The sequence below is a fragment of the Acanthaster planci genome, linkage group LG11, assembly GCF_054643075.1.
Source record: "Acanthaster planci isolate LZ-2023a linkage group LG11, COTS_SCS, whole genome shotgun sequence".
Taxonomy (NCBI): domain Eukaryota; kingdom Metazoa; phylum Echinodermata; class Asteroidea; order Valvatida; family Acanthasteridae; genus Acanthaster; species Acanthaster planci.
Genome location: NC_141787.1, coordinates 17,024,243 through 17,050,136, shown reverse-complemented (window position 1 = coordinate 17,050,136; position 25,894 = coordinate 17,024,243). Strand labels below are relative to the sequence as shown.

The 25,894-nt window shown below is 39.9% G+C and overlaps 2 protein-coding genes across 2 annotated transcripts in view; one reads left to right on the top strand and one right to left on the bottom strand.

The window, feature by feature from the left end:
- Positions 1-238: 238 nt before the first annotated feature.
- Positions 239-25,894, top strand: part of LOC110976295 (uncharacterized) — an 83,336-nt gene continuing 57,680 nt past the window's right edge. Inside the window, exon 1 of the mRNA XM_087143565.1 lies at positions 239-371. The gene's annotated coding sequence lies outside the window, so the exon portion shown is untranslated. The remainder of the gene's footprint in view (positions 372-25,894) is intronic.
- LOC110976271 (uncharacterized) lies at positions 8,510-15,563 on the bottom strand. Its single transcript, XM_022229384.2, has 2 exons — positions 15,333-15,563; positions 8,510-10,064 (listed from the first exon to the last, which is right to left on the bottom strand). Exon 2 carries the CDS (start codon positions 10,053-10,055, stop codon positions 9,738-9,740), a length of 318 nt encoding a protein of 105 aa, XP_022085076.1. The 5' UTR covers positions 10,056-10,064; positions 15,333-15,563; the 3' UTR covers positions 8,510-9,737.

The following is a 25,894-nucleotide window of genomic DNA, read 5'->3' as shown; positions in this document are numbered from 1 at the left end:
ACAAAACACGGCGTCCATGTTGACCTGGTCTCAAGAAAATCAGGTTGCCAGCCCCAGGGACGATGTGCACCCTTGATCGGTACGATACCAGTGGCGTAGCTAGAATTTTACTGGTGGGGGGCACAAAGGGGTACCAGCATCTTATGGGGGACACCAGCTTTCAGTGGTGTGGTTTTTGGGGGCAAGTTTTTTGTTAACCTTGCTCAATATCCATTCCTCCACTTTTTTCAAGGGGAGGGGGGGAGGCCGGGACCCGTGGTTGCGCCACCGTACGATACAAGGTTTGCTCAGCACTGGAATAGCTGTCCAAAATTGATTAGGCTGCCGGCGACGTCCGTCTGTAAAGTCATGAAAACAACAGCTATGGTCAGGTAAATAAACATTTTATTATTTGTTACGTTTTGATTAAAACCGTGATTTACTTAATACTAAAGAGTATTCATAGTATTTCATGTACCTTAAAGAGATCAACCTTTGATAAACTTGAATTTAAACAATAAAGAAACGTGTAAATTAACAGGCTTTCAACTTGGATCGAAACCCGATTTTCCCCTTAACAGAAAGAACTGGTTACCTCAGACTAAAATAGGGTTGGAATTGGTATTCTGAGTTGCTGAGAAAGCAGGATGTCAGGTTTTTAAATTCGCGATCAGGAGAGTGATATTAAAATTTCATGGAATTGGAAGCAATACAAATACAAGAGAACGAGTTTCCTATTGCTACGAGACGCAAAACTCTCTCACAAGTTTGCACCCAGCCTTTGTCATTTTAGTTGATGTAATAGGTTACGAAAACCAGGCTGCTTGAACACTATTCCATAGTACCTGTCCGGTTTGTATAGGGGAGATCCCTAGGATGAGATCATCAATAGACCTGACTGTAAATTTCAAGCTTGCCTTATATGGGCATTTGCCGTGAATGGCGCGCTGTCGTGCGGTGAATGTTTGTAGAATTTTCAGGTCCATTGCATTTGTAAGATACATTGTGGCACTTAGCGAACTGGCAGCCTTCTCTCTGGAGTACACAATGAATGTCTATATTGTGCAACATATGTACCAAGAACTCGTAGCAATATCCCTTAGAAAGTACATGTACGTCTATCGTTGGGTGAATTCACAATAGTGGCAGTCCCCGTTTATTTTAGTACATGCACATCAATCTCTACGAGGTTAAAAATAGCGACATTCAGAAAACGCATAATGTGAAACATCAATACTCTTTTCTTCATCTGAAAAATGATGTAATGAAGTTTCACTTCAAGAAAAGTACATAGGTCAAATGGAATTGGAACATTTCTCCGTGTCATTCTAAACAAGTTATGAACAAATGATTCAGGGATAAGATATTTAGGATTTCAAGACATTGTGTTTCTTAGCTTTTGCCGGATAAGAAAGTAAAACGGAAAGCATCTAGTTTTGCATGTCATACTTAGTCAAAATCATTATGACAAGTCTCATATCAATAGGCTGTCGCGAGAAAAATGTATCACCCACGTTTTGCTTGACATTTCAGAGAGGGCATCTTCATGACACTATATAAACTTGCTGAAGATGCGGATCTAAAGAGCATCAAAGTGTGCGGATCATCTCTCATGTACCTGTTCTGTTCAATATGACGCTTCCCTGTCGGTTATGACAGTACGCCTAGTGTGCTAGGTTTGAGTATATTGCATCTTCCCAAACTGAAGTTTTATTATTTATTTGAACAGTTTAAGAGGTTTCAATTTTTCTTCAAACTGGTCAGCCATAGTACACGTTTTTCCTGGGACTTTTCAGAAGCTGAAGGTGTGGTTTGGATTCCCACGCGACAAGACACTGACACTGACTGGCCCATGTAAACTCCTGACTGCGTCATTACGCAGACATAAAGACAAAATCAAGCTAGACTTCGGCCGGTTGGGTGTTGGTTCCACATCTAATGTACTGGTTCCAATGCTAACAATTGATCCGTAATATTATAAGTAAATAAACACTGCCTTTCTACGCAATCAGTTGGTAGTTTTACACACGTCATCACAGCCGTCAGCTAAACGTTCACACACATGGTCATCATGCATGGACAAGTTATTATATTTCCTGTCATGGTAAGCTTCGTGCACTGGGTGTGTGAAAAAAGAGAATTGTTAACTTTCAAATTTACAGGGTATTTACTTTCCAGTTACAAAATGTTTCGTGCTGCAATTCATTAGTCTTGTGTTATACGGTTGCATTTAAAAACATGCATCCCGTGTGTATATAAAGGCTGTGTCAGAATTGTTTGGCTACGACTACACGTAACCTGTGCGCCTATGCTAGCCACTACTTAGCGGCTCAAGCCATTTCCCATTAGCTTGTAATTTCCAGCTATTCTAAGTACTTAGGCCTCAGCCCAAGAATATACATGTATGCAGTGACCGCTGTAGATTTTTCGTTTACAATGACCCTGTATGTGTTAGCTCTGCTTAGATGTATACATCTCTTTTATTTAGGGTCAGTAGGTTCCGTGAAATTCACATGCTGTTTATGTTATTGTGGTGAACAATATAATAATCAAATAATAATAATAATGATGATAAAGCTGAGAATAGCGGCGTTTGAAATTCATTTCTTCTTCTGTTGAGGCTTTTTGGTGACTTTTATAAAATTTAGTTATAAGTTATAAAGTTACCAGCAATGTACTTTAATGGGTCATGGTCTCGGGATACATACTTTGACCTGTGAGGGAAATACCTCAAAATGACTGATAACAGTGACAATTCTAACGATGACCTTCTAAATACCACAGGCCATTAAAATTGCACTTATTTGTTGATTTTCATCGACATTTTCGTTGACTTGCTAAAAGTGATAAAGGAAAATTCCAGTTTTAAAGGCCTTTGTTGTTTCGTTGTAAAGCTACACTAACCCTTGTGCTAGAAATGACCGCAAGCTGACTTGGGTCTGAAGCGGTGGAGAAACTGACCTCGTATTCCACATTTCCATTTGAATGAAATTCCACAATAACAAAGAAACGATGAACGATGAAATATTTGAACCATGATATAATGCTGAGACCTTTACTGAAGCTTTGTTCATTTGGAGCAATGTAATATTATAACACCAACTCCGTTTGGGCAACCCTGTGGAACTTCAGCTTCAGTTTCATGAATTTACATTGAACCAATTGTTTTTCAAAGTGCAATAGGGGATTTTCAATTTAAAAGTGCGTGCCTGTAACATGCAAACAATAAGGAACGTGAAATTAATTGTTTGGGTTTTAAATATAACTCTGTGAGTCACAGAAGATTGTGTTCGTATAAACTGTGAATGAAAGAGGTTCCCGTACCCAGGAAATGGCAGGTTTCATAACTCGAGTGGCTTTATTGTTTGGTCAACAATACATGGATGATATCATACTTTGTCGAACATAACCCAACAACAAAATGCCCTGAGTGAATGTGCTTTGCTTAAACTAGCGGGGAATATAATCATAATTTGGCTTGGCGTATGACTGGGAAATGGATACACATTTCTCGCAATTGATGTGCTATGGATATATTATGTCACTTGATGTGAGTCGTGAAGAACGGCTGGGGATGAGCAATATCATAATATGGACTTTTTTAGCACAACCCTCGAAAATACACCATTTAGGTTCAGTTTCTCTTGAATTTTCAATTTTCAAAGGTGATGTACAATAGTGTGTCATTGGTTTTTATGCTAATATATGCCATTTTCCATATTCATGAGCAAAACTGTTATGTCACAGAAGACCTCCGTGTTACAAAGATTTGTGCATAGAAACGGCTTAAATGTTTGTATAATTTGCTGTCCTAAAGTAATCTTTTCTTTTCATTTGATACTGGTTTTTATAGGCATTAAATTCCACAAGTGACCCGTTCTCGGAAATTTGTTTCCATAAGCAAATTCGAACAGAAATGCCAATGAACTGATACCGAGTGACATCACAGCAGTTGTGGTCTAAGTTGTCCGGAAAAATATAACAAGTTATTCTGAAGGTTCTCCGGTCCTACACCATCACCTTGGTTTTGTTAGAAAAACGGCAGCCTAAAGGCTGCAGGCTCGTAAATAAGACTATGACGGAAGCTACACAGATTAATGTATCTTTAACATCCTTCCCCATAATGTTGTATTTAGACACCTTTGTTAATATACACCAGCGTTTGACCCTTTTGACAAAAGATGTTGATTTTAGTAATCAGTCATTGTTGTGAAGGTCTCTCGTTCTGATTATTTTCGGTCTTTATCTTAATTCAAGGATCTGCACTGGACAGCTTTCTTGTCGAGCTTTTGAAATATTTTGAATACCCCCGTCGCTTATAATTCCATCACACTGTGACGATTTCACGTAATCAGTCTTTTTACACGGACAAACTTTCTATAAAGATCGAGGACAGTGATTGCCGTCTCAAGAAATGCGACAAGCTGGTAAGAATCATCCTAAAATATCGTTGATTATGAAGTGACTCGTCTCAATCCAATTTGTAGCTGGAATTTATGTACAACAGATCAAGAACCTTTTCCGCGTGAATTTGCAACTGTACTCAGTGGCATTATTCTGACGTCGAAGAAACTGAGTTTTAAGTTGCGTTGGAAACTAGTAAATGTAAATGATAAACTAGTACATGTGTTAAGTAATTATTCGAAAAAGTCACAAAATAGAAAAGTAAGAACTCATGAGCTAATCGTCAGTAGTTGTCGAGGGGCCAGGCACAGAACAGTGATAATTTCAGTTGCGTTGCCATGGTTGACTGCCTCAAACGGCACGTGTCGGAACATGTGAGGAGCCAAACAAAGAAATATTGTCATTTATTTCAATCATAAGAGAATGAATCATGCCAGGATTTTTTTTTTTTACATCTGGTAGCTACCGAGGGGACTGGATGTTCTGGGGAACCCACTTTCTCTTAAAGCCTTAACTATGGTTAACTTATTACTAGCAACTGCTTTATAGTAATGTAGAAGTTCAAAGTCAGTTCTGATCAAAATGATTTCAGAGTGATGAACGAACAGGTTCACGTTCCAGCTTCTCAGTTGATTTAATATATTTCTCATATTCGGGTATTTGTCTTTTATGACATTGTTCTGTTTGCCAAATTCCTTCGTCAGGGTGGACCAGCTAACAAACAGGCAAGAGAAAATGGCGGAGCAAGTATTGGTTTCTGTCTCATCTAAAGAGACACTAATTTGATGAATGTGAAAGGATGGAGAACTTGACATGTTCTCGAACGTTATGTGACAACGAAATCACGCCAAGTTTAACCATCCTGTGGCTGGAGAAAACATGAACAGAATTTGTGAAAGAGAAAGAAAAGTTCTTTAGAATTTTACCAACGAAGTTGGGCAGTCTCAGTGGAATTTCTGAAGGAGGATTTCTTCCACATTTTGCACAGAGAGTGAGGTGGGTTCATCATGAAGGCTAAGATTGGACAACTATTGTTCTCTGAATTAACAGACGTGTACTACTCATAGTCGTAGACACGAAGGGTTTCATCCGAATTTGTTGTCTAGAGCTAGGTCTTGGTCTTTGCTACGCGGAGACGCGCAGACAATAGACCTAGCCTAGCGCCCATAAGTACAGTCGACTCTCGTTATAACAAAGTTGCAAGGACCAGACAAATTACTTTGTTATAATCAGAATTTTGTTATAAGAGGAAAAACATAAGAATTCAAGAAAGTGGGATTCTCAGAAATTGTTCTTTTGTATCAGTTTTTTGTTATAACTGTTCTTTATAATGAGAGTCGACTGTACGTTAATAGATGCGGCAGTAAATAGGCGTTGGATTGCCCGCTTCAGTCTCTGCTCTTAAATTTTATAATTTTACTTTCTTGAGACTTTGGCATACGGAGTATTGAGATCCTAAACATACTGCCCTGAACATAATCTTAAGATACCCATCATTTTAATTTTCCTTTCCACCAGTCTACCCTTCTCATGGTGACTGACAAATGACGAGACTGACATTGCTGACTTCTAGGGAGTGAGAGCGCCCTCTATATCAATTTGTGCCGTCGGAACTTTTTTTTCATGTAATCAGTGCATCTGAAAAGTTACCATTCACATAATTCCGTCGCCGAACGCAAAAAAACTCCTCCAGGAGGAAATGGTGCTATTTCTTCAAATTTAATAGACTTAATACATTTTCTGAAACCTTTAAAGTAAAAGTGTCTTTGCCGTCTGCAATGTGAAATCAGAAGTTAAAGCATGTTGTGCATGCAGAATAAAACAATATCCGATATTTTCACTCAAAAGCGCTGATCTATTATCATTGTAACATTACATACCTGTACTTTTGTACGCCTCTTACTGCATGGGGCGCCCTCTGATGACTTTGAATGTGCAAACCCACCTAATTTGGGATCGATTTCTTATGTTGCATGCCTCGAAAAGTACAAACGCCGGCCAAAGCATGATTTGTAACCTTTTTGGGGTTTTGTGCAGCCCGTCAGTTTGAGGAATTGTAAAACAAAGGAAAGGTGGAAGCTGTGAACAGCATTGCGACCTTGCATTCTGTAAACTTTGTCTGAAGCGAGGTTCTAATAGTGCCCTAGTGGGAATGAAATTAGGCATCATTTTTATCATGGCAGTGAACTTCATGAATACTTTTAGTGGTTCATCTTCGGAGGAAGTTACAAAGTTCTTTCAAACGTCTTCAAATTACCTACCGATTGTTTTTCTTCTGATTTTTTAAGTAAAGGTATTTGATGTTGTCGCTTTAAGGCAGTTTACTTACTGGTCTGCAACCGTAAACCGTATTGCCCTCTGAAATGGAGTGCTTATGTGAGACTTGTACACCACCTCTCCGTGACGGGTGACGTGTGACCACAGTTTATGTGTATGCGTATGACGTGTTCTCGTTAGAATAAAGTGCGCCCTCATTCCCAACAGACCTGTAACATAATGACATCACGCTTTGTAGATGGGCGCTTGCCTGTGTCATTTAGTTGGAACACACAATTCATTGATCCCCATTGGAAAGCATACTTGTACACGTAAACATCATTGTTTTAGGTTTGCTGCGGGTCCCATCCTTCTGACCAAAACAAGGGTTATGTAACTATTTTGCTGCATTACTTCCATTACTGTACTTGCTTTGCAAGAGATTTTAGCCGAGTCTTTCGGAACTAGCCATGAGGTTAATTTTTTTAAAAAGTAATAATCATTAAATAAAACTGGAGTTCTGACCAATCTGCTCTTGACGAATTGACGCCACCTCGGATCTCTCATTTCCAGAGCGACTAGACCACCAACACATTAATCTTAAATTCCATCTCTTAAGCCATTCACGAACGTCTACACATACGACAGGTCATCCATTAGTAAACGTCACCATCGGCACCGTGTTGGAAGCTTACACAACCAGGCACGATGGCTGTCATGTTTCCCGCCAAAACCAATCACCTTCGCTCTGATAAGTCTGAATTCAGTGGCGCCTTTTTCTGCACTGTTACACTTAGCAATCACGAGGATTGCATTTTTTAATTGACGAAACCTATAACGTGCCAAATAAATGCCTGAGTGTCGAAATGGTTTCAGATGAATAGCGAAATACAAACACCTGCAGTAGATGTTTTACTTCCAAGACCAAGACAGGCATGAATAATATCTGTGGGTAAAATGTGTATATAATATGAATGAGGGAAACGACTGAAGATATGCCCACGAAGCTTAATTTTACTGTTGATCAATTCCAAGTAATCCTAGCCGGTTGTTACACAGTATTTTTTCCGTGTTTGCCTGCGATCTGTACATGACATATCTGTTGCCTTCCTACCTCCAGACAGGTAGTCAAGAACACTAACTTCTGCTGTTGGTAGTCCTAGATTGCCAGTCATGTACCTACATGCGAAGTCATCGTTATTAGCTAGGAGTGATGACTCTCAACAAAGACTTTCAGAGTCTGGCTCCGATTCACCAACTTGAGTTTGTAATTTCATTTTTCAGTTGTTCTGCTTTGTTCGTACGCATTTACAAGCCATTTTCCAATTAGAAAATTTCAAATCAGTTTGGATGTCTTTTTATCTCTTGCGGGAATTTAAGATAAATCTTTCAAATTGTTTCAATCAGCGGCAAATTGTTCTTCGGAGTTTAATCATCCCATCCCATGATCTTTTTTCACCTTGTCTCTTGTCATTTAGTACAGAAACGACTTCATTATTTTCCCTCGTTTTCCCGTGGAGGTAGTTCCCTGCGGCCACCTTGATCAATTCTACCCAGCCCCCAGACCCTTGGGACTGCTGTAAATCGTCCAAACAAGACGCTGTGATCACTCTTTTTTTCAAATTCAATCTTCCTCAGAAATGCCAACGGCCGCTTTGAGTAAGCAAGCAGCATTGGACGTAACCATGACGCACGCTGTACTGTTTGTTATCAACCCAAGGCACAAGTTACCATCACTCAGCCTTATAAGAAATTATCTGAATAATTAAAAGGTTTGTGCTGGAGATATTTTGATTAGAAATATCTCTGCACCGAAAAGAACACTGATCTGTGGGGAAAAAAACGATATTGACGAGACAAAAATACCAAGTTGTATTTCATAATGTTTATTACTGGTAATATCGCTATATACTGATTCCCCTAGTTATCACTAAGTACCGGTACACGTGTAGCTGAAGGCGTTTTGATTGTTAGCAAGAGCTTCTTCAAATGTCTACAAATTTTGCCCCCGAAAAACACTTTCGATAAAAACGAAAGGTCCCGAGAGTTCCCAGTCTATGTCATCCCTGGTCGGAGTGTAAAGATATTATTATGACGGTACCCTTTGCGAATCTGATTTGGGAATTTGCATCTTGGGAAAAAGACTGACGAGAAATGGTTGTTAAATGACAGGACGTGGAAAGTTGTATTGCAGGTTTTGAGCTTGAGCGTTTAAAGATTAGCTGCAAGTGCACATCTTGGATGGTGTAATCCGACACTTCATAAAAATGCCCGAGAATAACTAACAAACATCCAACGAAATTACCATTAGTTTTTATCAATGCCGACTTCTTGGATGCGTTATTGATATTTATAGTAACAAGCAAACTTCATTTGTTTTGTGTTTGAATAAAGAAGATGCCACTGAACCAAATATTACGTAGTAATTTATTTATATTGATGAGAATTACCAGAAACCTTCCAAAATGTATAGACTTAAATGCATACAGTTGGATTTTCTTTTACTCCTTATAAAAGGTGTGTGGTTTTAAGAAGTGCCATCTAAGAAATCACCAAAGACATGTTAAACTCTTCGAATCCATTCTCCATCTTTCAGTTTGTTGCTGTTACTCTGCCTTCCTCATTCTCCGGCTTTGGCTCACATTTTGTCAATGAAGTGCCTGTGTGTAATTAAATCAAGGTTGTTGAAGGCTTACATTGCATCAAAGCTTCCTTGCTTTGCGTTTGTTGGAATCTACTGGAAAATGGATCACAATCTGCAAACTGTTGACTATTTTGTTATTTAGTCAGGTAGCATAAACTTTAATTAGCACGATTATTGTTATTTGCTATTTCACTTTATTGAAACAGAATTAATTACTGTTATGCCAAACAATAACAGCATGTAGGTGATTTTGGAAAAGATATTTGAAGGAGGCGTTTATATAAAATAGGATGAAAGCTTGTTGATTTTTCTTTGTAAATTAAACTTGTTTAATAATGATATGAAAACTATGATTGATTATAAAGTTGAATCGATTGTAGTTGCCAAGTGTCATTTTCTAAAGCAATTTATATGTTCACTGGAGTAGTCTAGTCTCCGCCTCATTAATCGGCATTTAACGCTTCCTCTCGGAGGTCCGTTTCCAGCCTCTTTCGCACCCAGCACCGATGCACTTGAAACCATCCAAACTGAACGGAGCGCGATTCCTCTTCCAACCTCGTCCCCCTGCAGACTGGAAGCATGAGTTGCCATCGCATGGCTTACGCCATGAGCGGTCTACTCTTGCCTGCAGGAGACCGTGAAGAAAGTTGTTGAGCGCTTCAGCATCCTCTGGTGTCTCCATCCCGTCGTTGATGGCAGCCTCGTCTGAGCTCGTTGCTAAGATAGCAAACATGGCGATCATGAGGCCGATGAATAGAATGTAGTTAGTCATGATGATAATCTGTCAAAATGAGAAAAAATAATAAAATCAACCCTGAAATTTGAATTTTGTCATGATGAAGGTGGCAAGTAAAGTGAATAGGTTTGGGGTATTGCCTTTAAAATTAATCATGTTACATAACATTCTTTGAAATCCTTCCACACTAATGGAGGCCGTTTTGTGTTGCTCACGGAACCAGATCATTCGGTACTTGTGTAATTACCTCAGTAGTATCTGTCTCGAAATGTTAAATTGTCCATTTTTAAGGTGAAGTACGGTACTGTATGACGTAGCTGATCAGCTGTATTTTTTTCATGTGACCCTTTTGTCAGCCATTCTAAACACTCTCACATTCCACTGTTCTTCATCCTTCACTGCAAATCACCTTGCACACGTGAATTAATTCTGTCGAAACATGTTTTCTTGAGCAAGTTTATCCCTACTTTAATAGCTACAGATGAAGCGAACGGCTCTTGAAAATCTAAATTGCCAACATGGATTCCGATTTGATTCTAGGCGACACATTTTATTTGACATGACAGCTGGTTAATTTTCCTCTCTTTTACTGAGTGAATGATTTTATATAACTCCATATTCACAACGTTATATTAATCTGCCAAGTTGAAATACTTTTTAATCATTGATATGACAAAGATCATATTACAGACGTGGATGAAATGAAAAGTTGATTGCTATGCGTTGTGGGACGCCAACCTAAGTTCACAAGGGATAACATAGTCAGATCCAATCGGAACAGATGCAGAGTGATTCCGATGTTACCCCTTTTCCTTCACGTTTATCAAAAACCTTTTTCCCTTTTTAATTCTTTCTTATCCATTTATCGATAAATCTCCAGAGTTTCCTTCTGTAATTTGATATGATATGACGACCGCATGCGCCTGTCTTTTGCTTCGTCTTTTTCTCTGCCTTCCATCCAACACTTATTCCTGTGATTTTGACTGGGACCGTTTGACGGGTTCAATTACATAGAGGCATTAACTCGTTAGAGTATGATTACAAAACACCTATATATCCCCCAGGTTCCATTCCCTCAACATTGCAGATCTGCTCCGAGGAACTTAATAGGACTTGAGCTGTTTCGTAGGGGGATCTGATCCACCCATCAATCTCGTAAAGCCTCAAGACGAGGAAACGAGCCCACAATGCCGCCTCGCGCAACCTTAGAGCAAGCTTATCAGCCCGAGCGTAGATATTCGATTCTCCCCCGTGTAAATTGAAAAATTCACCGGAGCGAGTGAAAGTAATACACGGCGCAATTTTTGGCGATTATTTGCAGTGTGTCAGATTGAATGAGCATCTCGTCAAATACCGAGCTAAATGAAAACTTCAAAAGCCGCTTGGAATTGTCTATTTCGAGTCTTGAATCTGTAAGAAATATTTGAAGGTCTGCACATTCATATTGAGTCGTTAATCCAGGGACATCTTCAACAATATTATTGTATTTATTTCAATCATGCATTTTCTCAATTTTTATGTCAACATGGGAGGGAAAACATCTCACTTGACGCCTATGGCAACCAGGTGACAGAAATTATTACCTACTGCATTATTAGAAACTATACATCTGAAATAACAAGTGCCGTACAACCCCTTTTCGACAGGCCCAATTTCACTAGGAACCGAACCAGAAAAGATAAGCTCCGAGTGACATTTTTTTTCGATCAGGCGTCTGCTACGTAGCATATACGTAACATATTCTCAGTTATTCAAGTATATTTTGCGATTTTGGATTCAGAAAAATATACAAGCACGAATTCACTTTTGGCAGTATACATATAACTGTTTCAAAATGGGATTTTCTTTCATTCAACTGGAATAGATTCTGATATTTAGATCTAGTATCTACATCACTTCACTTTATTTCCTGTCACAAAACTGATGCATTTAGTCTTTCTTTTTTTTTGAATGCGGTGTCGCATGTCTTTATTTATTTGAAAACTTCTGCATTGTTTGTTTTTCTGTACCGTTGATTTCGTTAAACCTGCGTCTCGGCTAAAATGCCCGCTATAGATCCAGTCCGATTGGGTCGTCATTGACGCTATGGTATCAAATTCTTAATCAATTTCTTCGAGCAAAAAGCCACAAACGTGTGATCGTCACTTGGCCTGAGCCAAACAAATAAATTGAAGTAAATCACGTCATGTACAGCAGGGTCCCTTTACAGAGACACATTCGCACCCAAATTGATCTAAAAGCTTTTCTGCCCTCTCCGATCACTTAGGTTGTCCTGAGTTATTCTTGTGAAATAATTAACGTTTAGAGCCGCAGATACTTAATAAGTAGCAGACACGTAAAACAAACACCGCGTGAAATCGTAGCGAGTGGCTGAGAGAAATGCGCGGTCACAGCACCCGATTTCCCCCAAAACACGCTCGCTAACGGCACAAATGCAGAACCTACGTGAGGGCTTTTCTCTTGCAGAATTTTTTTCGTCGTCACCTTTTGGAGCTGAATCTTCCCAAAGCCATTAGCCACGCATCGTGCCTGTATTTGGCAGCTATTTTCATGTCGCCCGAAGCATTCTGGAATTCACGGGGAATATAGGTGAGGGGGCGTGACCTAATTTGATATCTGTTGAACGAATTAAAGCGTAGCTTTAAGCACTCCAGAGTAGGACAGAGAAGGGGCTTTTGCGTGGAGGATTCAACGACCCAGTGAAGGAATAATTCCCAAAATTAGGGACTGAGCACGTTGTTTATTCCATACCAGAATCATGCATGTAAATCAATTGAACGAACAAATCACTTATATAGTTAAAAATACTTGGAATAGACACTCGCCAATTTCAGACAACATTTTGTTTGCCCAAGTCGTAGTACTTGTGGTATGGGGTTAGAAGGAGGAATGGGTGTGGTCGAAGGAGGAATGGGTGTGGTCGAAGGAGGAATGGGTGTGGTCGAAGGAGGAATGGGTGTGGTCGAAGGAGGAATGGGTGTGGTCGTATAGCTCTCAGTTGTCCAAGCAATATTGCTAATGTGTGCAGATGGTACACTGGATTTGATGTAAATTCCTTGAAGAAAACCACAAAGGAGATGCTTTTGCGTCACGTAATATGTATGAATTTTAAACGGTATTTGCTCATCTGGTGCTCATAATATAGACGCCAGACCGTGGTTGGTGAATTCATTGTTTTAAAAAATATATACCAGACTCGATGATCGCACATTAGGCTGCCTTTCCACGTGTACGCGGTCGTTCATTGCGTTTCACGCCTGTACGATTTTAATGAACACTCTTTGCAGCTGACGCATTACCAACTCGAGGCATAGCAAAAATTCTCATGTGGAAAGACGCATTTATTACAGTGTTACACTAACAAAAAAGAGAGAAGGAATTCCTGAATTTGAGTGGTTCTTTCATGACAGTGATTTGTGATATGGCCACGGCTATGTTGCTGTGTCAGTGTTACTGAACCTCCCCAACAACCGTTCCACAAAAGACAGCGAAGCCATTTGCAATGTTCTGCCACACTCTGTAACCATGAGAGCTAGAGTTTTCATCAAATTAAACGGTACAAGCACGTTAGATCACCTACAACGTCTTCCATATCTCTCTACAGATATCCCGTCTAATTCACGGCGACACATTCAATTTACTGGGCTGTCAGATCTAACCGTCTCGCGGCCCATGAACCTTTTCTCCGCTCGCTTCATGCCAAATGTTTGCGACACAACACGTCCCTGGCAGCCCAATCCTTTCAAATTCATTTTATGGAAAGCATTTTTCAGCAGTTTTCATGAGAACACGTTTTGTGCAGCACTTAACGTTTCAGTAAATTGCAATTTCATAAAAGGATTTGTCGTTTCATTCTACGTCAGCCCTTTTTAAAATGTTAATCGCCCTTTCTGTTTCTCACACACTTTTCTAAAAGCACCTGTAGTTAAATGTAGTATTATGAGCCAAAGCAATTAAATTATTGTCATGAGTCTCATGTCCTCGGAACCTTCATTTAGTTTATCAATAGTAAATTCTTAGGACGGAGTTACATCAGGAAAGAAAAAGAGAGAAAATCTGATGCGAAGACTGGTTTTTAGTAACTTTAGGCTCAGTTCAGTAGTTATTCAGTGAAGAATCGTGATTGAGTCTAGACACACGTTTACCTTCGGATGGAGGGGGTGGGTTCTCCATCTTTATGTGGTCTCCTAAAGCACTCGGTGATTATTTGACACTGGGAAATTTGAATTTGAAATTGACTTACTTCCTTATAACTAGACATCGAGAAACTTGTCTTGCACTTGTCTTGTGAGTGTCTTCCGTGAACTTAAATCTTTTGTGTTGACTTTAAAACCTGAGTTTTACTTCGTGACCCGGAACTTACATGTGTGATATCCCTAGGTACATCATCACCTCTAAACATTATTTTGATCTCCTTGTGGGATGGGTCAGGAAAACATTCTGTTAATGATTGTACTCCTTCCCTTGAAATTTTAGTTTCCATCCGATGATGACGTCACCCACATTCAAGCTTTCTTCGTAATGAGCATACCTTCAAGATTTCCCGTAGGAATTTTACAAGTACTCCAACTTTCACCCCATAAAAGGTCAGCAACATATGCCAATTTTTTTCCGTTGATGAAATAAACTGAACTAAAATGCGAAATCCGCCAGTTCTAATCTTGTTCGGAGACTTTTCAGCGAACAGTGCATGTATTCCTAAGAGAAATCGGATACCTCAGTAGACACCTTCGTAATGGGCTGAAGGGAAAAAATCATCTTCTTTCATGGACACTTCGAGGTGAGACTGAATTTCTCTCTCAATCTGAGTGAAGGCCTACCTCCTCCAAAGAAAAGTACAGATTGTTGAAGTAATCACTCTCTATCCTACAGCATCAAATAGACAAAACGTGTAGTTTGTCGATGCCTAGAATGAAATTTGTTATATTCTGTCATAGAAACAGCCATATCAAAGTCAGTAGATATTTTTAATTGAGCGTCATTTTTCCGAAACACTTTTCTTGTCTGACAAATTGTTTGTAATTCTCCCGCATTTGTACAATTTTTGTTTGGCAAAACTGAGACAGCATGAAGAGTTGAGGCTTAATACTTTTTATATCTAGTTTTTCATTGAAAATGATTGATGGTCGGAAAAAGTTATTCAATTTCTTATCTGAATAACGTTTCGTCAATTCTCAGCTTGCAGACGGCAGAGTAATCATTCGACTTTTGGAACTTCTGTATCTAATTGAAAGCTTGGCAGTCGCTATTTGAACTGTACACCTCCCAATCTGTGCCGTCGAAACTATCGAGTTAATCCCAAGTGACACTCACCTGCACTGTCGGTCAATCAAGGTAGGAGCTCTGTGAGTACTTAAGAAGTGTCCTCGTCGAAAACAAGATGGTGTAGCAAAGGGGAAACTGTACCTTAGCGGATGCAAGGTCCGCTGGCTTGATGAAGGAATGAAAGATACGAATGTCTCACTCGTGGTCCACGTTGAATCGACTAACTCAGTAGGTCCCAAAGACAAGTCTTAAAAACGCAGTCTTCGTTTGACTACTGACAGTCCCTTTTTAGGCGTAACCATTTCGCCGTCAATCATACACGTATAGTCACTCGTAACCTCCTCAGAGTTGCCATGCATCGAATTCATGTAAGGACTGGTGCATCTCTATTCCAAGGGTTGTCCTTTGTAAGCAGTTTGGGAAATTGTCTCCCAGGGGAGCTCTTAATGATGCAAGAAGTATATGCAATTGTATCATTGTTGAGACAGAGGATGCACACTTTGACGGAGCACTGCGTCTTTTCCAAACACGCGATGTTTGATAAATGGCATCTCTTAACCCTGTACTTTTCGCCAGACTTTTATTGATTGTAATTAATGAAATACCTTCAACCTTTTCAATTTATTAATCCTTTGAGGGTAAGATTTTAATTGACAATTTCAATTCTAATTTAAATGTATAGTATAAAGAGTTATCGTCATGTACATCTTGTATTTTTACATCTTCGTGAATTCGTGTATACGGTGATTTTAAGACAAAACCAACCCTGATGTGCATAATTTCCCCTACCATTTCAGTTTGATTTCCGTTTCCCTATTCCCTATGAGTTACTCGGCAGGCCTAAAAGACATTGTGCGTGTCTATGTAAAACTCTATAAAAGCAATCAGACGCACATTGAGCATGCACCCAAGGTCATGGCTTGCTGCAGTCAAAAGCTATTGCCCCCAATCGTTGATTCAATTCCTGTTCATTTTTCTTTGGCCTTTTGGTGAACAATCAATGATAGTAAGCAGAAATGCCTTAGCCATCAAATGCATGTGACCTTGACTTTTTTATCGACACGAAAGAAAACTTACGACTTGAAGATCTGCCCGCTTATTACGTGGGCACATGGATGTAATGCTCTATCGTCATTTTTACTTCGCATGCTCGCTCACTTTCTCAGCACATCTTAACACATTTTTGTCTTCCTATATTTCCACGTTAATCTTTCTTCACCCCGTTTGGTCCTCGTGTCATTTTGTATTAGGCCTACTTGCTGCTTCTGGCCCATGTCACAATATCCGTAATGCTGCTCTTCTTACTTTTTGTGGTTTTTCTCTCTGGCTTTTAGAAAACCTTAAGAGGTATATCGTTTCATATTTGAAGGTTATTTTTAAACGTTGTATCCGGAATAGGGCATGCAGAATCTAGCTATATTTCTTAAGCTCCTTAGCGCATTTTGACATTTGCTAACAACCAGCCTTCTCAACTCTACATTTTTCTGCCTTTTTACTGGAAGCCAATATGGTTAAACACTTCCACCAATCGCCTCATACATCTTACCTATATCGTCTGTTCACCGGCATGTCGAGCAACTCGACCCGCCAAACAGAATCAATCACGCAGGATTGGAAAGGGAAAGTTATTACAAATCCGCGCGGAAAATGTGGTCGCCAAAATCAGTGTCGTGTAACATTTGCCAATTTTTTTTAGCGTGCGCACTTGATCCAATCACACGCGGTGCCTCTAATTTCGGCCTTTTATCTCATCCCAAGGCCGACATATTTGTCTTGGTGTTTAAGCTTTCCATATCGTTCCAACTTGACGACCGTGGCTAAGTCAGCTTTAGTGGCTTTGCTACTCGGTGAGCAGTTGCTGAGATCTAAATTGGTGACGATTTACTCAGTTTTACACTGAACAGATCTCTTTTGGTGAAAAAAAATACAGAAAAGCTTGGTGATTACTTCTCTCGTAAGTCATCTGAATTGAAATAAAAGTTCTTGAACATACTTTTTATTTCAAAATAATTGTATACATCACAAGTTGGTGTAAAAATTTCATTTTGAACTGAGCACGAGCTATTGACCAGACAATCGGTTATGTATAATTCGACAACCAGAATTCGGCCGTGTCCGAAACGGGCTTCCAGAGCTACGGCTAGGTCTATTGTCTGCGCGTCTCCACGCATTTCCAATGGAGCGAAGACCTAGACCTAGCTCTTGACAAGAGATTCAGATGCAGCTTTAGAACCCTCTCCTACAGTGGCGTAACGCTCGTGGACAGGTGGTACGCGCGCGTTACATGTCTCTCCGACCAATAGACTGTCACAATTTGCTAAATGAACGCTCCCGTCAAGCTGAAGAAAGTGGTTGTAAGCACGGTGCCACAGCAATTAAAGCGTCCAATCAGATTAATCTATACCATCGGTAATATGGGCGGTTCACAATAGTGCGCCTCCAAGTGTTTGCAACGTGTTGACCAATTCCGGTGCGCGAAATTTGTCAACCCTTTGTAAACGCGCATTGGGTCAACAGATTTCGCGCATTGTAATTGGTCAAAGCGTTGCAAACTCTTGGAGGCGCGCTATTATAAAACGCCTGCGTTCTGTAACGAATTACCATATCAAATATTGCAGGATTTGAACACTAACTACGAAACTCTGTACCGTCACCTTACATATTACATGGAAATCCAGTGATAGACAAGCGAGCGACATTTACAGGTTTTTGTTCCTCCGGCTATGCACAACGACAAACACTCAGTGTCGGGAAATGATGTGTTATTCAATGCCGACGACGAAACTACAAAAAGGAGCCTGAACAGACATTTTCACGGGCAGGCAGAGTTTTTAGACCGTACAGGAAATTTAACTAATGATCGGTATTGCCTTGGAAATGTGCCCTCTTCTGCTTACGAAGTCTCTTTCCTATCATCTGAAAAGGACAACGGTCACCTCAAGTTAGACCAATCTTAAATGCAGTGATAGTGAGAGCGACTGTAAGCGTGATATTAGATATATCTGTCCAAGACATGACAAGCACCACTCTAAGGCATTTTACTGAGAGGAACCCCAACAAACACATGCAAACAACCACCTTAGATTTTCTAAGATATCTAATGATATACCAGGCCGTTTATATTATTTCAAACCTTTGCAATAAGTATTATAGGAGCTAGTTTTGTCAACATTTAATATATTATAGACTTAATTATTTCTGTTTGTCTAGTTTTTGATAACAACCACAAATTCTATCAACATAATTTGTTTATATTACAGCTTGTAGTCCAACATTTACGAATCTCTCTTCGTGCATTATTTCATCCCAATAGTTTATCTTAGTTACAATGCCAAATTGTTTTCAGATAACTAAATCAGTTGGTTTGAACACAGCTCCTAAACAGACGAAATCCCCCTACTACAGATTAAACAGCAAACAAGGCTGTTGTGACTGGTTGGAGGGAGGACAATCAAACGATTTCTATTGGGACAATTCGGGCCAAGTCACGTAGGAGAAGAAATGAGGGGCAAGCCTGGACCGGTTCGTCGGTTGTGCCCTGGTGCCCAACCGACAGCTCAATTACCTACCAAAACGTTGACTTCATTCCGATGAGCGCATTAGTCAGGATTGGTTTGGCATTTTCCCGCCCGCTCTTTTCTATCTTGAGCGGTCGTGCTGCCTTGAAACGACGGGGGTATAGGCCGTGCGTGTGGGTTGGAGCGAAACAAAAGTACGTGGGTTACCCGAGAGCAATTGAATTATCAACAGACAACGATGTGATTTGAAGATCCAAACCATCCCGATGTCACGACTTGAAACCATCAGCGAGCCCACACGCACATGTCACATGTGTTGGAGTATCATTGGTTAACCTAGCTGTATACGTCACTGTTATTCTTGAAACACCACTGGTAACTCATTCATGATGACGCACACAGCCAGCAGCCAATCACAGGCTGTTTCAAAAAATTTAGCTTGTAACCATAGAGCTATAAAAACAATATAACTCTATGCTTGTAACATAAGTACCAGTGGCAGGTTATAATAAACGTCGTTTTTCAAGTCTGTACAATAGCCTTGGTCATTTCAGTAGAATTAAGAAAATAAACAATTTAAGAATGTTTAATTCAATACGTTATAATCTCACTTAGCCTTGTAATTATCAGCGATTTCCTCCGTAATACATAGAAAACATGGCTTCTATACCTTTGGCCATATTTCCAAACCGGATATGCTGCTTCATAAGACATCATTATGTGTGACCTCCAGTTTCTTGATTTCCCTCTTCAGTTAGACTTTTATTTTGTGTGATGGTCTCCTGTTTGCCGTTGGAAACCAGTCTCCGTTTTTTTTTTGTTTGGGTTTTGTTTGTTGTTTGGCTTAGTTTCCTTCGCGTTACTGCATGTTGTTGTTTGTTTATGACAATGTCAAGAAATGAGGGCTATCATTAACGGATTCGACAGTTTGAAATGTAATATACCTCGTCAATCCTCATTCCAAGTAAGATGACTAAGCCAGTGAAACATAACACAATTGTTATCCTTATCCTTCTTTTACATTCTCCCGTTTCTAAGGTATTTTCCTGTCATGTTCTTCTTTGTTCTTCTTTCCGTGGTTGCCTTTATCGTCGAAACTATCTTCCTACCAATACCACTTTTAATAGAACAAAATGCCCACAGGAAGGCTGTATTCTCTAAGATTGTCAAATTTAATAGGCTAATGACTTCATCTATAGGTGACACAATCTAATATCAGTTGCTATATCTTCTCTTAGCCACGAACGTCGTCATCATCCAGATGCTGAAGTCACTAAATGCCCTAAGGAAAAGACATGCGTTGAGTGTCAGGGACCATTTGTTGTTCCTTCGTTGTTATGGGCTGATGGTATGTGGTAATACAGAAAATGGTCAGTGTATACCCCGCGTGTCTCTATGCGAAGTGTGACGATTGCCGCGTGAAATATTTGGCGCAAGTGCCAAGCCGATAGAATGGCTGACGGCAAAGTCGTGACTTTCTTTCCTCTTGGTCAGTGTTGATAAAGAGAATTTATTTTGTCGATGGACTTTATGATGTCGTCCCAAAAGATTAATATCTTAAGGGGCCAGGCGGTTACGCTTGGAGTTGTCTTCTGACTTGCTGATTTGAACCAATCTCCATATTACATGTGAACTTATCTCACATTGCTTTGGTACGGATTTGTTCTTTAACGCCATTAATTTTGTACTGAATAACAATATGAACCAAAACTGCTATGAAATGATGTGATCACAAGAGGAAAACCACATCCCTTAGGAAGCTCTGGTAACATTCTGTGTTTTTGTCGCGAGGTTTGTTAATCTTTGTGTTCGAAGAAATGGTATTTTCCATTATGTTCTTATAATTTTTCCACAGTTGAATTAAACTACGTAACGATAATTTGACTTGCAGTGCTTGTTAACGTTCCTGACTAAATCACCACAACCGTCTAATCAGGAAATACGTTACGGTATCCATTGGCAACCGTTTACCTTGCAGGAAAACCAGTATCGTATAGCAATGGATATCAACAACGGCTAGTGGTGCATAAAAACGTCTGTAAGTTCCGCTGTACCTATTGAGCATTATGGGTATGACCTTGGTCGTGACGATTTATTTATTATGTCGGTGCTTTCCGTGATTTAAACCCGAATGGGTTGATGGGAGCCACTCGTGTACACACAGGTAACCGGATATAAGCGAAATTAATCATTCGAAGTACAACCTGAGAACATGTTGACAATTTCTTCAGATACCAAACTGGAGCATGCAAACAACAGTCTCAATATAAGGACTTGCACAACGACAAAATTAGTGTACATGTGTTCGTAGGAGCATTTTAAACAGAAACGTAATAGTGTAGGAAATATTGTCAGTCCTATACTGCAAAGCCTGGAATCCAAATAGTCTAGGGTTGCCATTTCATGTAATGCTATCTTTACTGTATTGGAACTTTCTTGAAAAACCACAACAGCCGTTTGACTGTTTCGAATTCAAAATTGGGCCATTACGTTTGTAAATCATTACTTCAAAGTAATAGGTCTTTAAGCGTTGAGGGCGCACGTTTTCTTCTAAATTCTTGGATTTTTAGTTGACTGAGGTAATCTGAGATGTTGTTCATTGAAGTGAGTTATATTTTATATCATTATATTTGATTATGTTTATTATTAGTAGTAACGGTAAAGAAAAGGAGTTAGTTGGGGAACGAGAGATCCCATTGTGATGTCAGACCTGTTGTAATTTACTCCCTTCCATAATGGGATGCCAAAATTTAAACTAGTTGAGGAACAAGAGATCCCATTGTTGATGTCAGACCAGTTGTAATTTACTCCCATCCATAATGTGATGTCACTATTTAAACTAGTTGAGGAACGAGAGATCCCATTGTGATGTCAGACCTGTTGTAATTTACTCCCTTCCATAATGTGATGTCAAAATTTAAACAGCTGTTGAATGAACTTCAGTCTGGTTGAGAATGTACCTCTGGGAAAATTATCCCTAAGGAACGAAAACCCAACGCACCTAAAGCTAGATCTCTTCTAGACTTATGAAATTGAGGGCAGTTCTGTGAAGTTATGACCAATACCGAGAGGAATCGTTTCACAACAAAGTGACAAGTGTTGTAGGTTTCTTTATGGTCCATCAATAATAAAGATGACCATTATACATTTCCATATAGCCTGGTATCCGGCAGGTGGACAAGTTTCCGTCTTCCCATATACCTTCCATTCCGTTGAGGCAAACACTCATCCATTACTCTGTGCAGTGTGGTGTATTTCTTTCTGAACTATTTCTTGTTCTTTCTCTATTTCAACACTTCTAGCTTTCTTCCATTGCTGCCTTTTTGCCAATTTTGCCTGCTTCTATATCTTCTGCTTCTTTTCACTAAGTTTTTGTTTCTTATAAATTTTAAGAATTTTTTTTGAGGAGGTTTACAAGACATGAAAATGTTTTGTGAACATTTAATCTTTGTGGCGTGTGCAGCTTCTTAAAAAAGTGCAAACAAGTTCTAATAGATAGATCTCTGCGGTCCTGGGCTTGATTATGGCTCGGGGTTACTTTAATGTCTTCAAGTACATATTTTATATTCGCACTCGTCTTCCCACGCAATCTATGTCCTTGGCATATATCCTTATTCTCAATCTTGATCAGTCAAGTAGACACAGTAGTAGTTCTCCTCATCTGCCAACTTTGATGACATCAGTTCAAATTTCCTTAGACTTAACTCTCTAGAGTTTTTGCCCCTCACCTCGTACTGAAAAATCACCCGTCTCATCCAGAAGAATTTTTCCAGTATATTTATCCTACATTTATCTTACACATTGTTTTACTTTCAAACAGAATTTTTTTCAAGTGTCTTTGGTAAAACTAAAAATAAATTGAAAGGGCTGTTATCTGGTGCTTACCTCCTCGTCCTGGTTGCCTCAGTCTCATCTTGACATCATGTACACGACTATCGGGCCCCGTGTTATCTTCTCTTCCAATATTGTCTTGTTCTTAAAAACAGTGACGTGACTCTTACTTTTCTGAACCAATTTCAAGAAAGAGATTTTCTTCCAGCGCACCTGCATGGTTTTGCAATCTCATAAGGTATTTTTAGCCGTGTCAAACTTAGTCCTTACACAAACTGAGAAATACAATGTGGATATAGGTCTTCTAGCGATACACAGCTCGGATCTTCATGGTGAATTACAATCCAACATTGCGTGCGTTCAGTCATGTAATTCAAATCAACTTGAATGCTACATTCCAATCCGTTTAACCGACTGATATCCAAAATAATTGAACTTGAGAGACGAGAATGTGGTGTGGTCGGAGAGGTGATGACTTTGATCGTGAACGCTTGGAGAACTTGGCCCATCTGCAGCCTGGTGGCTGTTTGGTCTCTCAGGGAAGATGACAGGAAATGTGTCGATGTTTCTAGTCCCAACTTCTGCATTGACTTAACTTTCTGTTTTGTGTCTGAGACGCATTAGCATCTAATGTAGGTATACTTGAACGTTAGCATCGACTTAAACGCTCTATTCAATGGAAATGCGTTCAAGCGTTGGTGAGTTTTTCTTTCATTATGGATTCTCCACAACTTTACACATGTGGATCACAATGTACTTGTCAAGGAAGCTGTTCTGCGCCCTCATGCGTTTGTCACAGAGAAAACGCTAGTTCTCTCAAGAAAAGGACCAAGTCTCGTCGGCGGGGTTGTTGACTCGAAATGTAATCGAAAACTATCTCGCTAGGGTATTATTTTCTAGAATTGGACCCATCAAGGTTGAAATAAGAGGATCACTCGTGCGTGTGAATATCCCCCCTTGCAAAATAAAGCTTTACAATTAATCTGCGGATAAGTGGATTGTGATTACCACAGGCTCCTGGGTGAGATGTGTGGGCTTTGATGTAGCTATTGTGCTTGAATAACTGATTCAAACATTCGGTTTTGCAAGGGAATAGAGCCTTCGCCAACTTGGGGCGATTTTCCTTTTTAAGAATCATCATTTACAGTCTAGATGTTTACCTCAGTTGAGAACAAGACGTTGAAAGTGATTAGTTGTGCTGCAGTTGTGCTGTAGTTGTGCTGTAGTTGTGCTGTAGTTGTGCTGTAGTTGTGCTTAGTTGTGCTGTAGTTGTGCTGTAGTTGTGCTGCAGTTGTGCTGCAGTTGTGCTGCAATTGTGCTGTAGTTGTGCTGTAGTTGTGCTGTAGTTATGCTGTAGTTGTGCTGCAATTGTGCTGCAGTTGTGCTGTAGTTGTGCTGCAGTTGTGCTGCAGTTGTGCTGCAATTGTGCTGTAGTTGTGCTGTAGTTGTGCTGTAGTTATGCTGTAGTTGTGCTGTAGTGCTGTAGTTGTGCTGTAGTTGTGCTGTAGTTGTGCTGCAGTTGTGCTGCAGTTGTGCTGTAGTTGTGCTGTAGTTGTGCTGCAGTTGTGCTGTAGTTGTGCTGTAGTTGTGCTTAGTTGAAGGGACTAAGAGTTTGAGTGAGTAGGAAATGATCTCCAACTGACTTATGATGAACAGCAAACAGTTGCATATAAAAAACAAGACCATTTAGGAACAAAAGACAACTATAACCCGATTCCTTGTAATGATGCCTTTAAAAATGGCAATTTTTCAATGTTTTTTAACTTAGCTCTCTAGGCTTAACACTAGGCTGCGCCGTTGCTCGAGGAAATGACATTACTTGACCACGCCCCTCCAACTCATCCCCGATACATATATACAATGGCTGTCAGGCTACAGCCCTTTGCTGGAGAACAGGGTTGTTTGGGTTTTTTCGTTTCATGATTTCTTGATTCATTTATCTTTCATTGTACATCCCTTAGCCAAGGACGTAAGTATGACTTGGCAGTTGAATCGTTCTCTCTCATTGTTGCCAAGTGAAACAATATTGCAACATTTCTGAAGGTAATACGGAGGCTTTGAAAGGACAATTTTTGTAAGTCCACGTTTTTCCCAACCCGTATTGTTCCTTGACCTGCCAACAATAATGTCGCGCGCATATAGATCATCACGTTTACAGAGATAGTGTTCCGTAAACTGAGCATGATGTATGTATGATAGTAAAGTGCAGACTCGCAGCACCCATTAAGAAATTACTAAAAACAAAAAACCCAGTGTTTTTTCTCATTAGGATAAAAGACGGATCCTTGAAAGCGTCTTTTGATTTAATCCAGCGATGTTTCCTGATTCAACAGACCCACTCTTTCCTTCCTTCGGGATTTACACCCACGCCCCTCCCTACCAAAACACGACATGCGTCATTTTCATCACGTATGCAAGCTCTCGATGTTATTTAATTTGTGTATGTGGCCATTTAGTTCTAAATTGGACGAGGGGCGTGGGCAATATGGAAAACGTGATACAAATTCTTGTGTTCATGGTACATCATGCATTCACATTATTACGGTGGAAGGATGTCGGTGTTTCCTGAGAAGTAGGCCTACCGTGAGGTAAAAACTTGACGTAGACCAAGGCTGAAGGAAATGATTGGATATGTCTTATTTTCACGATTACTTTTTGCTGCAGGTGTATGTACGTGCGTTATACTCGTGCATCTTGGGTAAAGGCGCCTTTCCATAATTATATACGTTTTGGGGTGCGTTGCGTACACGATGCTTTCATGCGTTTTACTTTCACGGACACAAAAATCGAGGCCATTGACATGACACTCGTGTACGTTGCGTTCGCCTGTCAAAATCGCCCCGGGAACGATGTTGACGGATACGCAACGTTCGGCGCAAGTGTTGACTCGCATATGGAAAGGCGTCTTTTATAGTGTTCGTATTCTACAGACCTTTTTGCCTGCATCAGAAGCGAAGTTTTCCTCGCCAGTGGTTGACAAAACAATGGCTGGCCGTGAGTACAAAACCGAACGAATAATAGCCAGTTCGGTATTTCAAAAAGCAAATGTCTTTGGGGAGTAATGCATACGCGTGAGTCAGCGTATGTGGCTGTGCTGATAGCCATTATAAAGACATTGAGATCAAAGGGACACCGTCACGCACGCGCGTAGCCACAGTTCCTAAATAGCCTCGTTCTGGGCATGCGCTGTTTAACTTACCGAAAAATCTCATTCACAAAGTGTAAAATAAAAAATCTCATGTTAACAGTAAAATATTTCAA